Source organism: Maylandia zebra, linkage group LG8, assembly GCF_041146795.1.
Source record: "Maylandia zebra isolate NMK-2024a linkage group LG8, Mzebra_GT3a, whole genome shotgun sequence".
In the NCBI taxonomy this organism is placed as follows: domain Eukaryota; kingdom Metazoa; phylum Chordata; class Actinopteri; order Cichliformes; family Cichlidae; genus Maylandia; species Maylandia zebra.
This window is the reverse complement of record NC_135174.1, coordinates 4,228,564-4,241,287: the sequence shown is the minus strand read 5'-3', so window position 1 is coordinate 4,241,287 and position 12,724 is coordinate 4,228,564. Positions and strand designations below refer to the sequence as shown.

Below are 12,724 nucleotides of genomic sequence, written 5' to 3'. Positions count from 1 at the left end.
TTAGCCATTGTTAATCTTCAAAACTGACTGGTTACTTTTAAACATAACACTGTCAAAAGTGTTAATTTCACACTCAACAGTGTTGTATTTAACACTCAGAGGTGTGGACCCATATAGACACTCTCCAGTGTTAAATTAACACTGGAGATTTTGCTGTGTGGTAACAAAGTATTAGTATTTCATTACTTCCCATCTCTGACACACACCAGGCTGTGGCTACCTATGTAACCCTCTAATGGACTATTAGGTTGTATGGCAATCAACATTATCTTAACCTTTCTTTTAGAATCACTTCAGTTTCTTGACTGGAAGTTGAAAGTTTTTCTTGGGTCCCTACTTTGTATTAGCATTGGCTATTTACCCATGTAGCTTGAAGTCACTGAATGTCATTCACTTTGCATCATCTCTGTTCATTGTGTCACTGGAAACTGCTTTCAGCTTAAGGGCCATGAATATCAGAACATCCAGGTACTTCATATCGGTTAGCTTATGCAAACTTGTAATCATGCATGTAGTTGCCTTTAATAATAACCCAAGGCCATGCTGTACGGCCTTAAAATAAAACTCTTTAATGACAAAGTACTTCAGTTCTTTTCTCCTGCATATTATTAGCCCTAATAATGAGTCTTTTCAATGATAATAAACAAGGAGACTTTCTGCCTAAAAAAATAAAATAAAAACTGGAATTCATAATGAAGATAAAAGACCCTCTGCTTTCATGGTCCTACCTGATTGCATATGTGATATCTCACTGCTGCCAAGCAAACTGCACTGTGGGAACATCGCAAATAAATTAAGCAAAGCATGCATGTGATAATGTTCTCTTGGAGCATAAAAAGAAGTCTGAATAGCACGCATCTGTTAAGGAAGGATGAATGATAAAATTAATTAGCATCCTCAGAGATACAGTAGTGTCAGTCCTTGGTGGCTTAAAAAGCTCAAGCTGGTGATTATGGTAAAAGTAGAATATTCTGCTCGTCCTCAGACATTGTTCTGTATAGATAACATGCTGGTGAAAATCTCAGTCAGAACACAGATGTAATTTTCTTATTAGCTGTTCATCTCACCAGTTCATCCGAGTATGTAATTAAACAAATAAACATGGAAGTGTGTGCTGTAAGGAAACATCTCAGAAAATGTATTTTGCTCAGTGTTTTTGTTAATTACACTCGTGACCAAAACATTCTGAATTTGATTAAGATAAACATCCATTTATGAATGTTTTTTGGTTAAACATGTCTGGCATGTTACAGTAAATTGCCAAAAATAATGTCATGCGATACACTGACAAGAGTACCATGACACTGATCCGATCTCAAGGCTGTCGTGTGTTTTGTCTGTTTTTAAATGGTTGTACCAATCTCACTCGAAGACTTTGCAAAAGCAATTTTGCAGCTGATATAGCAACATTTTGTCACTCAACTCGTCATGTGCTCATGCTTGGACAGGCCCCCTTCCCGTTATATTGTATTGCACAGGGGACCACATAATACTCCAGGATATCATATAGCCAGATAAGAAAAAAAACCCAAAACAAACCTAGGAATTCACAAGTCTGAATTAGGCTGTAGTTGTTGGTGCCATAACCTAGATGAATTAACCTGTTAAGTGTTGAATAGGACTGAACTGACAGTAGAATCTAATGTGCTCAGTCACAGGAATGAATTTGAGACCCAACTCCGCACCACTGAAAAACCTTGTAGCTGGTGCAGCTGAAGATAGCATAGCTACTATTAGCTGCATCCTAGCAAATTGTCACGAGCAGCTAGGAAAAAAGGATGGCTGAGTGACAGGGAGGAGGAGGAAGTGTAGTGCTAAACATAAGCTCCAGGTTCACCATCAACCCATTTGTCTCCACTCAGTGACACACCTACCGAGGAACAAACTCTGGTTATTGGAGACCTCCGTTTTGAGACACCAGCAACCATGGTGAATTGAATTGGCTTCCAGGGGCCAGAGTAGGCGACATGCTGGCTCAGATTAAACACATTCTGTAAAATTCTAACTCACATCAGCAAAATGTGACAGTGTCACAGGTCACTAAAATTGATATCAAAGTGGTGTGTAACTTTGTGAAAACAATGTTGAAATCTTTCATTTTCTCAGGTCCCCTCCCTAACCAGACCAGGAGTGACACCTTTAGCTGTGTGTGTGTGTGTCCCCTCAAATTGTTGACTTTTGGAGTGGTGTCCAAAAAAAAAAAGAAAAAAAAAAAAGAAGATTGTGGGCTTTGTAGAAAATTGGGAAACTTTAGGTTACTCCCTTCCAAGTCTTTGTCAATACATGAATGAATACTTGATCAACAAATTGATTTACTCTGCCTTATAGAAACCTTTTTACAACAGGATGATTATGTTAGTTTGAATGAAACAAGAACCATGAGACATACTAATTGTCAGAATCAGGAGGGCTAGCCTCAGCATGTCATGTCTGTGTGCAGGCAGGCAGTATGGAGGAGCCAAAGTGCAGACACTGGGTGGCGAAACGTGAACGCAAAAGAAACCAAACTGAAAATACAAAATTAAACTTACACAGCTAGGCAGGCAGCTAGGCAGGCAGCTAGGCAGGCAGCTAGGCAGGCAGGCAGCTAGGCAGGCAGGCAGCTAGGCAGGCAGGCAGCTAGGCAGGCAGGCAGCTAGGCAGGCAGCTAGGCAGGCAGCTAGGCAGGCAGCTAGGCAGGCAGCTAGGCAGGCAGCTAGGCAGGCAGCTAGGCAGGCAGCTAGGCAGGCAGCTAGGCAGGCAGCTAGGCAGGCAGCACACACACCATAGCATGAGGGGAAAACACAACAGAGACAAATGAAAATACAGGGTTTAAATACACAGAGGAGCAATCAGGGAATGGGAGACAGGAGGGAAACACAGCTGGGACAAATCAGGGCTGATTAGACAAGGGAAGCAAAACCAGACACATTATCATAGGATACAGACTGTCAAAATAAAACAGGAAACATAACACAGAGACGCAGACTTGAAAAGGGGATACAGCTGACAGGGGAGACAGAGCAATCATGGAACACAGAGGCAGAAACCAGCAGACTCTAACAAAGAAACCAAAAGACTAGAAATGATAAACACATGGCAAAAGCAAAGTTCAATAATAATGTAAAACTCAAAACACTCAGTCAACGACCCAGGTACGCTAACACAGCCTTGTTCATTCTAGCTGGAAAACTCTTAATGCCTTTAACACAGCATATTTAATCTATTTCTAGAACCCACCCACCACTTTAACCACACTGTTAAATATGACATAGAAACTGAACATTTAACAGTATTCCGTAAAAAACGTCTTTCCCAGATAATTTCCTAATAACATTTAAATTTACAATACTGGATTACACAACGATGGGGAATACATTTTTGTCACAGTAAATGTCTTTCTGAAAATGCTGTAAGGAAGTTTAAGGATGTAGTTCATACACTTGTTATCTTGTTGAATGCCACGTACTACCACAATGCAAAGCAGCTACGTGAAGTCTACAACCACAGAGGTCGATTATCTTGTTAATAATTTTACTTCCTTACTGTGCACGACTCTGGATACTACGGAGCCCCTCTGATAACATGGTCCAAAAAATGAATAAATTGTGGCCACAAAATACTACTTCGTGGGCATGAAATGGGTATAACGCGCCCAAGAAATACTTATTTGTGGCCACGAAATACTATTTCGAGGGCACGAAATGCTAATTTGTGGGCACGAAACACTTGACCGATAACCGTGATCCTTCCCAGGCCCTTGCAGTTGGTTGACAATAAAATTTATCCCGGCGTCCAGGTCGTACTTGCGTCTGTAAAGCAACTGGGCTCTCAATATCCTGTTTAATGTCTCTCCGTAATAATGGTTCCTTGCATTGCCAGGCTTTTCTAAATGCATTTGTAGCTCATTCCCAACCGTAAAATAAAACTCAATCATACTGTCTCTGTACATGGTGTATAGGTTTAGCCTACTCTTATGCCTATGGTTCTACACAACTTACACAATGTTGCCACGTTATACCCAATTCGTGCCCACAAATTAGCATTTCGTGCGCACGTTATACTATTTCGAGGGCACGAAGTAGTATTTTGTGGCCACAATTTATTTATTTTTTGGACCATGTCATCAGAAGGGCTCCGTAGGATACTGCTCCTCTGAAAAAGAAAGTCTCAAATCAGAAGTACTTGGCTGTGTGATATAACTCTCACTCACACCTTAAAGCAGATAACTCCTCAACTGGAGAGGAAATTGTATCCCACTAATTTAGAAGATCATCATTTAGCCTGGAAAAATAGTTTGCCACTGTACAAGAAAACCATCTGCAAAACTAAAACATCTTACTATTCATCGCTCATTCAAGAAAATAAATACAACACGATTTCTCTTCACCACTGTTACCAGGCAGACAAAAATCTCAGAGTTCTGTTGAGCCAAGCATTCCTTTAACCGTAACTAGTTATGATTTCATGCATTTCTTCACAAATAAAAATTTGACAATTAGAGAAAAAAATATACATAACAATCTCACAGATGTAACATTATGTACTTTCAATGCAATTCATATTTATTTAGACTCATTTTCTCCAAGTGATCTGTCTGAGTTAATTAAATAATTATTTTCTCCAAATCATCAATGTGTGTTTTAACCCTATTCCTAAAAGAATGCAACCATTATTTTATGCTTCATTGTTAAATATGATCAGTCTATCTCTATAAATCAGCTACATACCACAGGTACACCATCAAGCTGGCATAACTGTACTGTACTGTAATTTGTTATTATCAGTATATCCTAAAAACTCTCTGAAAAGCCTTCAGTTGATCCAAAATGTTACAGACTTCTATATTGGCTTCTCTTCACTGGCTCCCTGTTAAATCCGGAATTGAATTTAAAAGCCTTCTCATCTCATACAAGGTCTTGAATAATCAGGCCCCATCTTATCTTAATGGCCTTGTAGTACCATATCACCAAATTAGAGTACTTCACTCTCAGACTGCAATAGGTGTAGGCTGCTGGGGGCTTTCCATGATGAAAGTGCTCCTTTTTCACATCTTTTTTACTCACTATGTGTTTATACCCCACTCTGGATTTTATCCTTAATTAATCTTAATCTGTCTCTTTTCCCATTTGTCTTGTCTTCCTCCTTTCATCTCATCCAGTCGTGCCATATGGCCGCCCCTCCCTAAGCCTGGTTCTGATAGAAGTTTTCTCCTGTTAAAAGGTAGTTTTTCTTCCCCATTGTTGCCAAAATACTTGTTAAAAGGGGTTTACATGGTTGTTGGGGGGTTCTCTGTTTTCTTTGTATTGTAGGGTCTTTAGCTTACAATATTAAGTACCTTAAGGCAATTGATATTGTGACTTGCCACTATATAAATAAAATCTAATTCAATTAACCAAGCTGCCTTTGGTCAAGACACTCAACCTTCACTAGTAAGTTGTCATAGTGGAATGAATGGGGAATTTCCATATATACATCACAGAAAAAAAAAATCCCAGAATGCCTTTATTGTCACTGCACAAATATAAAATGATATTATACTGCTACTCTGCAATTATGGTGTCAGTGGTACAGAAAACTGAAAGTGTAACACAAAGTATTTAATATTACCCAGAGTAATGAGAAAGTGTAACTTAACTGTAGCAAGGTTGATTGAAAGCCCCACTGCTGCAAACACATCTGGACAGGTATGTCTCCTGAGTCTACAAACATACAAAGAGTTGCACACTTTTATTTGGCCCAGCAGCTGTTCCACTGCACTGGAACTCCCTGGTAGCCATTGCATTACTACACTTGTGTTAATGTAATATTATTAAAGGTTTCTGATGTCCTCAAACATCTGAGCCCAACAAAATATACATGCCTCATAACATCCATTCCTTTTGGCAGGGCCAGATAGTGGCCAAGTCCAGCGAGATCTACTGCAGAGTCACGAGGTTGGAACGGTTTATTTGTTGGGATGTGGTGGAGTTGTGGTGGTTGGGGCAATGAATCACTGGGCATATTTATTATCCATCCTCCAGCTCTGGCTCAATCTTGCATCTCCTAGATCAGGTAAAATAATGGCCTCCATAACCTTGGACTTTCACAGCTACTGAAAACTCTTTTTTTCTCCCTCCCCTCTCTGCTATCTTTTCATTACAGATCTATAAGAAGGCACAGATCAAATTGAAAACAGAAAATGAACGTGTGAGTGCACCATTGCACAGATACTCCCAGTTGGTTTGAGGCAGTATTTCTCTGCACATTAGAGCTACAAGAAGAGGCATCCTCAATTGATTGGGTATTAATGAAGGAGGGGTATGAGAGAGGGATCACTGCAGTGTGGATTTATTTGTAGGAAACAAACAACATATGGCCGACTTACTCCCTTAAATACAAGGCCAGCTGACTACAAGCGTATCATGATCTGTCCCAGTTTCTGAATTTATTACAGTTTATAAATCCCAATCAATGTGAGTATTTTTATATTTAGACTACAATGTCAACTTAAAGAACTACTGAATCCAGAATGTCCAAAGAGGATTTCCTCTAACTGAATCTCTGAGAAGGTGTTTACTGTGCACCACCTTGAAACGCTAAAGCTTTGCAGATTTATCAACTTACAGCTGTTTAATAATTATTCATATTACTATTATTTTGTCAGATACCCGAAGGCACCTTCTGAGGTCTGGCAGATTAGAGACCTTGGTGGGTCAGAGTTGTTTTTGCAAAAGCAAAGGACCAAGGGTATATAAGGTTGTAATGTTTTTCTTCATGACTGAATAGCTTGATACTTGCACAATAGACTCTGAGACAGACTGAACACATAAAAAAATTATATTTGTGCAATCTTTTCTACATAGTAGAGAGAAAGAAAGGGGGTTTTCACACTCATAGTTCATTTACGCTGGTCCAGATCCGCAGATGAGTTTGTAAACTTGTAACTTTTTCTATTGGTTTGGTTTATTCTCACACAGAGAAAAATCCAAGTGAAATCAATGCATCACTACAAACCAGCTGAGAATGTTCAGTCACCTCATTGGCTAAATGCGTCTGAGGCGTGAGCATAAAAAACTAAATACAAGAAGGTGGTGTTGTGTTCTGGCCTATCAGTGAAGACTCAGAATTTATGTTCATTTCACAGCTCAGTGCTAGCCCGTACAGACCTTTGCACATGTATATTACCTTCCCACATTAAGAAGCAAAGCATACATGACTACAGGACCGTTTATTAGGTCAAAGTTGTAACATATACCTGGTTTTTGGATTGGATCACGGTTGGATCATATTCACACCATAAATGACCCACTCTGGAAGTTGTTTGGACTTGTCATTTATGGTCTGCTCTCGAATGCAATTACAGTGTTCACACCTGAACCAAGTTCGAAAACGAAACAGAGTTCAATTTAAACTGACGAAACACCACAGTTGTGAAAACACCTAAAGAGTCTGTTTGCCTCTGCTGCACCTGCTTGCTGTTCTTCAAGTTGTTTAATACTTAAAATGTTAAGAACAGAACCCATTAGCATCAGCAGAATGTCTCAAAGGGCATGTAATGTTTGAATTAGTGCTGTCAAGAGATTAAAAAAAAATAGAGATTAATTAATTATGATTTTTAATTAATTGATCTAATTAATCTCTTTTTTAATCTCACCTAAAAATAGCTGAGGAAAGCCCTCAACTTATTGTGGCAGACCAAAAGACTGATATAACAAAGAAAGTGACTTTATAAAGTCATTTATTGTTTAACAAACGTTAAACAGATGCAACCATTTACATACTGTTGTATTCTTTTGTAAAATAAGTGGAAAAATAAATACAAATAAAATCAAATAAATTAAGTGCTGCAAGTTAGCACATCAGAGTTGCTCTTTTCTGAGCAATACAGCACTGAAATTCCTCTGCTTCAGATAATGAAAAATAAAACTGACATTGCAGTGCTGCAAGTTAGCACATCAAAGTATTCTTCCATCACAAAAAAAAGTGCTGAACATCAAGCAATCTATTCTAGTAGGCTACAAATGACACAGCAGCTATGCTGACCACATGTGTCTCATTTCTTCTTCCTCAGCCAGTCGCTAAGACACACCAGCCTGGTAACATTTTCTGGAAGCAAGGCTGCCCTTTTCTTTTGCACTATGTGGCCTGCAAGGCTAAAGAGTCTCTCACAGGGTACAGAGGTAGCTGGGGAGGCCAGGTACTTTTGTGCTAGGACTGACAGCTTTTCATAGACTCCTGAGTGAGCATACCACCACTGCAGGGGACAGTCATCAATACTGATGCTGGGTTCTGCTCTGTAGCGCTGCAGCTCTCCAGACTCAATTCCATCTTCTGAGTCAGAGTCAGACCCCAGAAGGAGTTCGCTCCTCCTCTTCTTCTGAGCTGGTCCATCATCCTCTGTGGAGGGCTGGAGACTATCTGCTCTTCTGGGCTCTGCTGCCTGGAGCATATTCTCCAGAATGGTCCACACCTGAATGAATGAATGATTGATTGTGATTAAAACTAAGTGCTTTTTTAAATTTTTTTGTGATTAAAACTAAGTGCTTTTTTAAATTTTTTTATTTAATCTTGTAAAGAACTTTGTGTTCCATATAATAAATAAAAGTTTGATTTGATAATGAATTGGACTCATTAGTCCAGCTTAACCTTATTGTCCTACCTGTTCCCTCTTTTCTCTTGGAAGACATTTCAAATCCTTAAACCGTGGATCCAATGCTGTGGCCACCTCGAACCATATCTCGTTGCCATTAGCTCGTCGTGCTGCCAGATCCTTCTGGAAGGCATTCTTGAACTTCACCACGTAGGCAGGATCATCATCAGTAATGTCCATGACACGGTACAGATGGCGAAAAGCAGGCAGCACTACAGAGCAAGAGACGTAGGCCTCACCACCCAGCAGCTCTGTCACATACCTGCAGAGGTGGAGAGGTTTGCTAAATAAACCTAGCTGGATTCATTTAAATCAAAGTGTAACTGATTTCCAATTTAATTGTCCTTAAAAGTTCCTTGTTATGTTCATTAATTTTGATTTTACACATGTAACAGTAGTTTATATAATTAAAATGGGAAGGTGTTTATTTGAACTTACTTGCATGGTTCAAGCAGGAGCTCCAGCCTCTGCAGTTTCGCCCACTCAGCTTCGGTTGGCAAGACCAACCTGTGGTTCTGTTGGTCCAACGTAGCCTGGACAGCCTCTCGGTTACATAGGAGGCGTGAGACCATTGCGAGAGTCGAGTTCCACCTGGTGGGTACATCCTGTATAAGTTGATCGCTCTTCTTTCCGAGTGCTACTTGTTGTTGGTTAAGTTCTGTGGTACTCGCAGGGCTTTGTTTAAAATGACCAACAATCTTGCGGCACTTTGCCAGTACACCGACAAAACCACTGCTATCGAGACATACCGTGATGGTCCTCTGGAGAATGTGAGCATTGCAGGCGATGTGCTCATATGGAAGTGCTCTCATAGCAGCCAGCATGTTTGCTGCGCTGTCTGTGCCAATGGTGGATATCTTGTTTTCAATACCCCAGTCATTTGCTACCTTGAGGAACTGTTCGGCGCATTTATCAGCAAAGTGCCTGGTTTCTGTTCTCATGACGGTCAGTGCAAATGAGTTGAGGTTCCACTCACTATCAATAAAGTGTCCAGTCACCCCAAAATAGCTGTGGTTGCCAGCTGAGGTCCAGTGATCTCCGGTTATAGCAACACAGTTGGGAGAATCCTCTGCCAAAATCTCAAGTTTGTTTTTCTTTTCGCCGTCGTACATTTTGCTGATTTTGGTCGTTACTGTAGTCCTGCACGGCGGCTTGTATGACGGGTCATTGGACGCCATTTGCAACACCTCTGTCAATCCTTCGTCCTCTACTATATTTATCGGCCTACAGTTCATCGCTATCCACTTGGCAATAACATTAGTCAGCCTGTCGGTCGCAGACTTGCTCATACGAGGGGTATTCTCTAGTTTTGTTTGGCGAAAAGCTTTGCTCTGGCTTGCTATATTGCTAACGTCTTCACTGCTAGCTGTTGCTGCACTCGCGGCTGGGTGCTTTGCGTTGAGGTGATAGGCCAAACTTGAGCTGCTTCGGTGGTAAGCAAACTCCTTCTTACACTCTAGGCAGACCACTTTACCTTTGTCAATGGTGCCGTCGGGGCGTTTATGAAATACAAATTTCCCGTTCATTGGGCCAACAACTCTCAGATGCGCCTCCATATCCACACTGTAAGCTAATCACCACCTCTCACCTTGACCTCACGACGTGACTCCACCCCCAACAAGTCAAGCACAAGGAGCCCAGCACATAAAAACGGATTTTATAACATAGCAACTCTCATACAAAATCAATGACGTCAAGAGATTAAAAATTAGATTAACGAGATTAAAAAACATAACGCGCTAAATAGCATTGTAATTAATTAATCGCAATTAACGCGATAATTTGACACCCCTAGTTTGAATATTTTAACATAAAAATCTATTCTTACTCTTAGTATTCAGCTGAAAGGTTGTTAGCCAGTCTGACTCACTAACTCATTGACTCACCAGTCAGGGGTGAGTTTTCAGGCCACTGACTGTTTGGACCTTGACAGAATGTCCAGACCATTGCTTACTTTTGTGAATTCAATACCATGGACTTAAAAAAAGATATTACAGAGCAGTTCCATATTTGTACCATATTTCTGCATCACCCTCTTTATGAAAGCATGCTTCTAGTTTACCTTTTTATAATTTGGGGTAGCTGTGGTTCTTGCTAGTAGGAGAACAACAGTTTAAAACAAACAACTAACAAACAGTTTATTTTGCTTCTCTCCCAAACATAGTTGTAGAGTTACAGAATATTACTGCTAAGGTAGAGAAAAGCTTTAAAAAAAAAACAAGTTCTCCTTCTTTAAAAAAAAAAAAAAAAGTACGAAAACTTTTTTTTTTTTTTACATCTCATTTCTTCTAAGGATTAGAAGAAATATTTAAAGAATTCAATAGCACAGGGATTGCTTTTCAGATATAATTACTGTTAAGCTGAAGGTGCAGGAACACCAATCCACTTTAACACCTGCAATATTTTTTCATTGTATATGCAGTGAATCTGAAACACTGCTTTCTGTTTCATATCCATTTAATAACAAGTTTTGATAAAAGGAAACATACAGTATGTTGTTGAACACAAATGTTCTTATTAATACTGATAACTGACATAATAACTAATGTGTAAAGCTTTATCGCACAAGTGTTAGTGAGCCAAAGTGAAGAACTGATTAGATCCTCAGTCAGAAAAAGTACACCCTCTTTAAAATTCAAAGGCTACAGGACATAACAAATATACCTAACACATCCTTAGCAAAAATTAAGAAAAAAAATAAGAAGCCATGTGTTAAAAAAATAAGCCTAGATTATATTCTGCTCTCGATGTATCCTGGGGTGTCTGTAGCTCAGGTCACCTAGTATTTGGAAGGTTGGTGGTTCAATCCCCTTCTGCTTTTGATATCTTGCCCAATATCCCCAGGCAAGATATTAACCTTAGTTTGCTCTCTAATACATCCATTGGTGTGTCAATGTTAGATAGAAAGCACTTATGTAGAGCATAGAAAAAATTGCTGGTGTGAATGAGGAAAATTGTGTAAAGCGCTATGAGTGCATTTACCATTTAACATGGGTAGCTGGAGATCTGTCAGACAGGTAATCATTCCTCATATTTCCTTGAAGTCCACTCTCTGGGTTGCATATGTACTAGATCGATTATAATATCACAAGATGCAGACATTCATGTAGACTCTTGCGCTCACTGTGAGTAAAATATTAAAAAGTATAACTTGTTTGGAAGAATGTCTCTTCTCTCTCAAAGACTGTGGCAGGATGGCTAAGCTTTGCAAAATTGTACCAGACCAGACCACAAGACTTTTGGAGCAAGGAGTCCGAAGTTGCAATGCTTGCTTATAATGCATGGAGACACGCTTGGTTAAAAATCCAACACTGCATATCAGCACAAACAATATCAAGTACAATGGTGGAAGGATGATGAATTTAGTTTGTTTTGCAGCCACAGAACCTGGGAACCCTGGAGTCAACCTTGAACTCCTACATATATTAAAGTATTTTAGAGTAAAATATCAGGTTCAACGGTTCACCAGCTTAAACATCACAAAAATTGAGCATGCAATCTAGATAAAATGGCTAAAAAAGAAAAGAATCCGTTGCAATGATCTAGACAAAGTCTAAACCTCAACCCAATTAAAGGACTGTGCTGTGTGGAGCTCTGTGGTTCTCCAAGCAATTATATGCAAATTGAATTGAGATGCTGTAAAATGCACTTCATCTTCAAATCTTCATCTAACTTATCTTTAGATCAAAGACAGTTGAACTAAACAAGGGAAAGAAACCTGTGAGCTGCTAAATTCTTGTGTTTTTATTTTTTGTTATGTTCCAATACATAAAACCTTAGAACTGATAGAGGTTCTTTTTACGGAGACTCTGTCTATCTTTAACCCTGCAGATTGTGTAGCTAGTGATACAAGCGGCCATTAGCTTAGCTTGGAGAACGGGAGTACAGTAATTAATAAACAAATATTCATATTAATAGTAGATAGAATCCCTAACCTAGTGACTAAAGTGCCACTGTTAGAGATTGCTTGCATTCCCAGCATAGTGACTAAGATTTGCAGTGTAGCCACCAGCATCCAGAGGCTAATGATAAGATGATGGAACATATTTATATGTGTTTCAGATTCAAACTCCAAAATACCTTAACTGAGTATACCAGAATAATATCCAGTAG

At 39.5% G+C, this 12,724-nt stretch overlaps 1 protein-coding gene across 1 annotated transcript; it reads right to left on the bottom strand.

Annotated features, from left to right (window-relative positions):
- Positions 1-7,682: 7,682 nt before the first annotated feature.
- On the bottom strand, positions 7,683-9,671 carry LOC112435252 (E3 SUMO-protein ligase ZBED1-like). Its single transcript, XM_024803546.2, has 3 exons — positions 9,050-9,671; positions 8,621-8,873; positions 7,683-8,431 (listed from the first exon to the last, which is right to left on the bottom strand). The coding sequence occupies exons 1-3, from the start codon at positions 9,550-9,552 to the stop codon at positions 8,015-8,017; spliced, it is 1,173 nt and encodes a 390-aa protein (XP_024659314.2). The 5' UTR covers positions 9,553-9,671; the 3' UTR covers positions 7,683-8,014.
- Between the last annotated feature and the right edge of the window lie 3,053 nt (positions 9,672-12,724).

Excerpts from the sequence above, each read along its gene's own strand:
- LOC112435252 (XM_024803546.2), bottom strand. The coding sequence starts at position 9,552 with ATGAGAACAGAAACCAGGCACTTTGCTGATAAATGCGCCGAACAGTTC. Across the intron at positions 8,874-9,049 it reads CTCCTGCTTGAACCATGCAA|GTATGTGACAGAGCTGCTGG; the intron begins GTAAGTTCAAAT and ends CCACCTCTGCAG. Across the intron at positions 8,432-8,620 it reads CAAGAGAAAAGAGGGAACAG|GTGTGGACCATTCTGGAGAA; the intron begins GTAGGACAATAA and ends TCATTCATTCAG.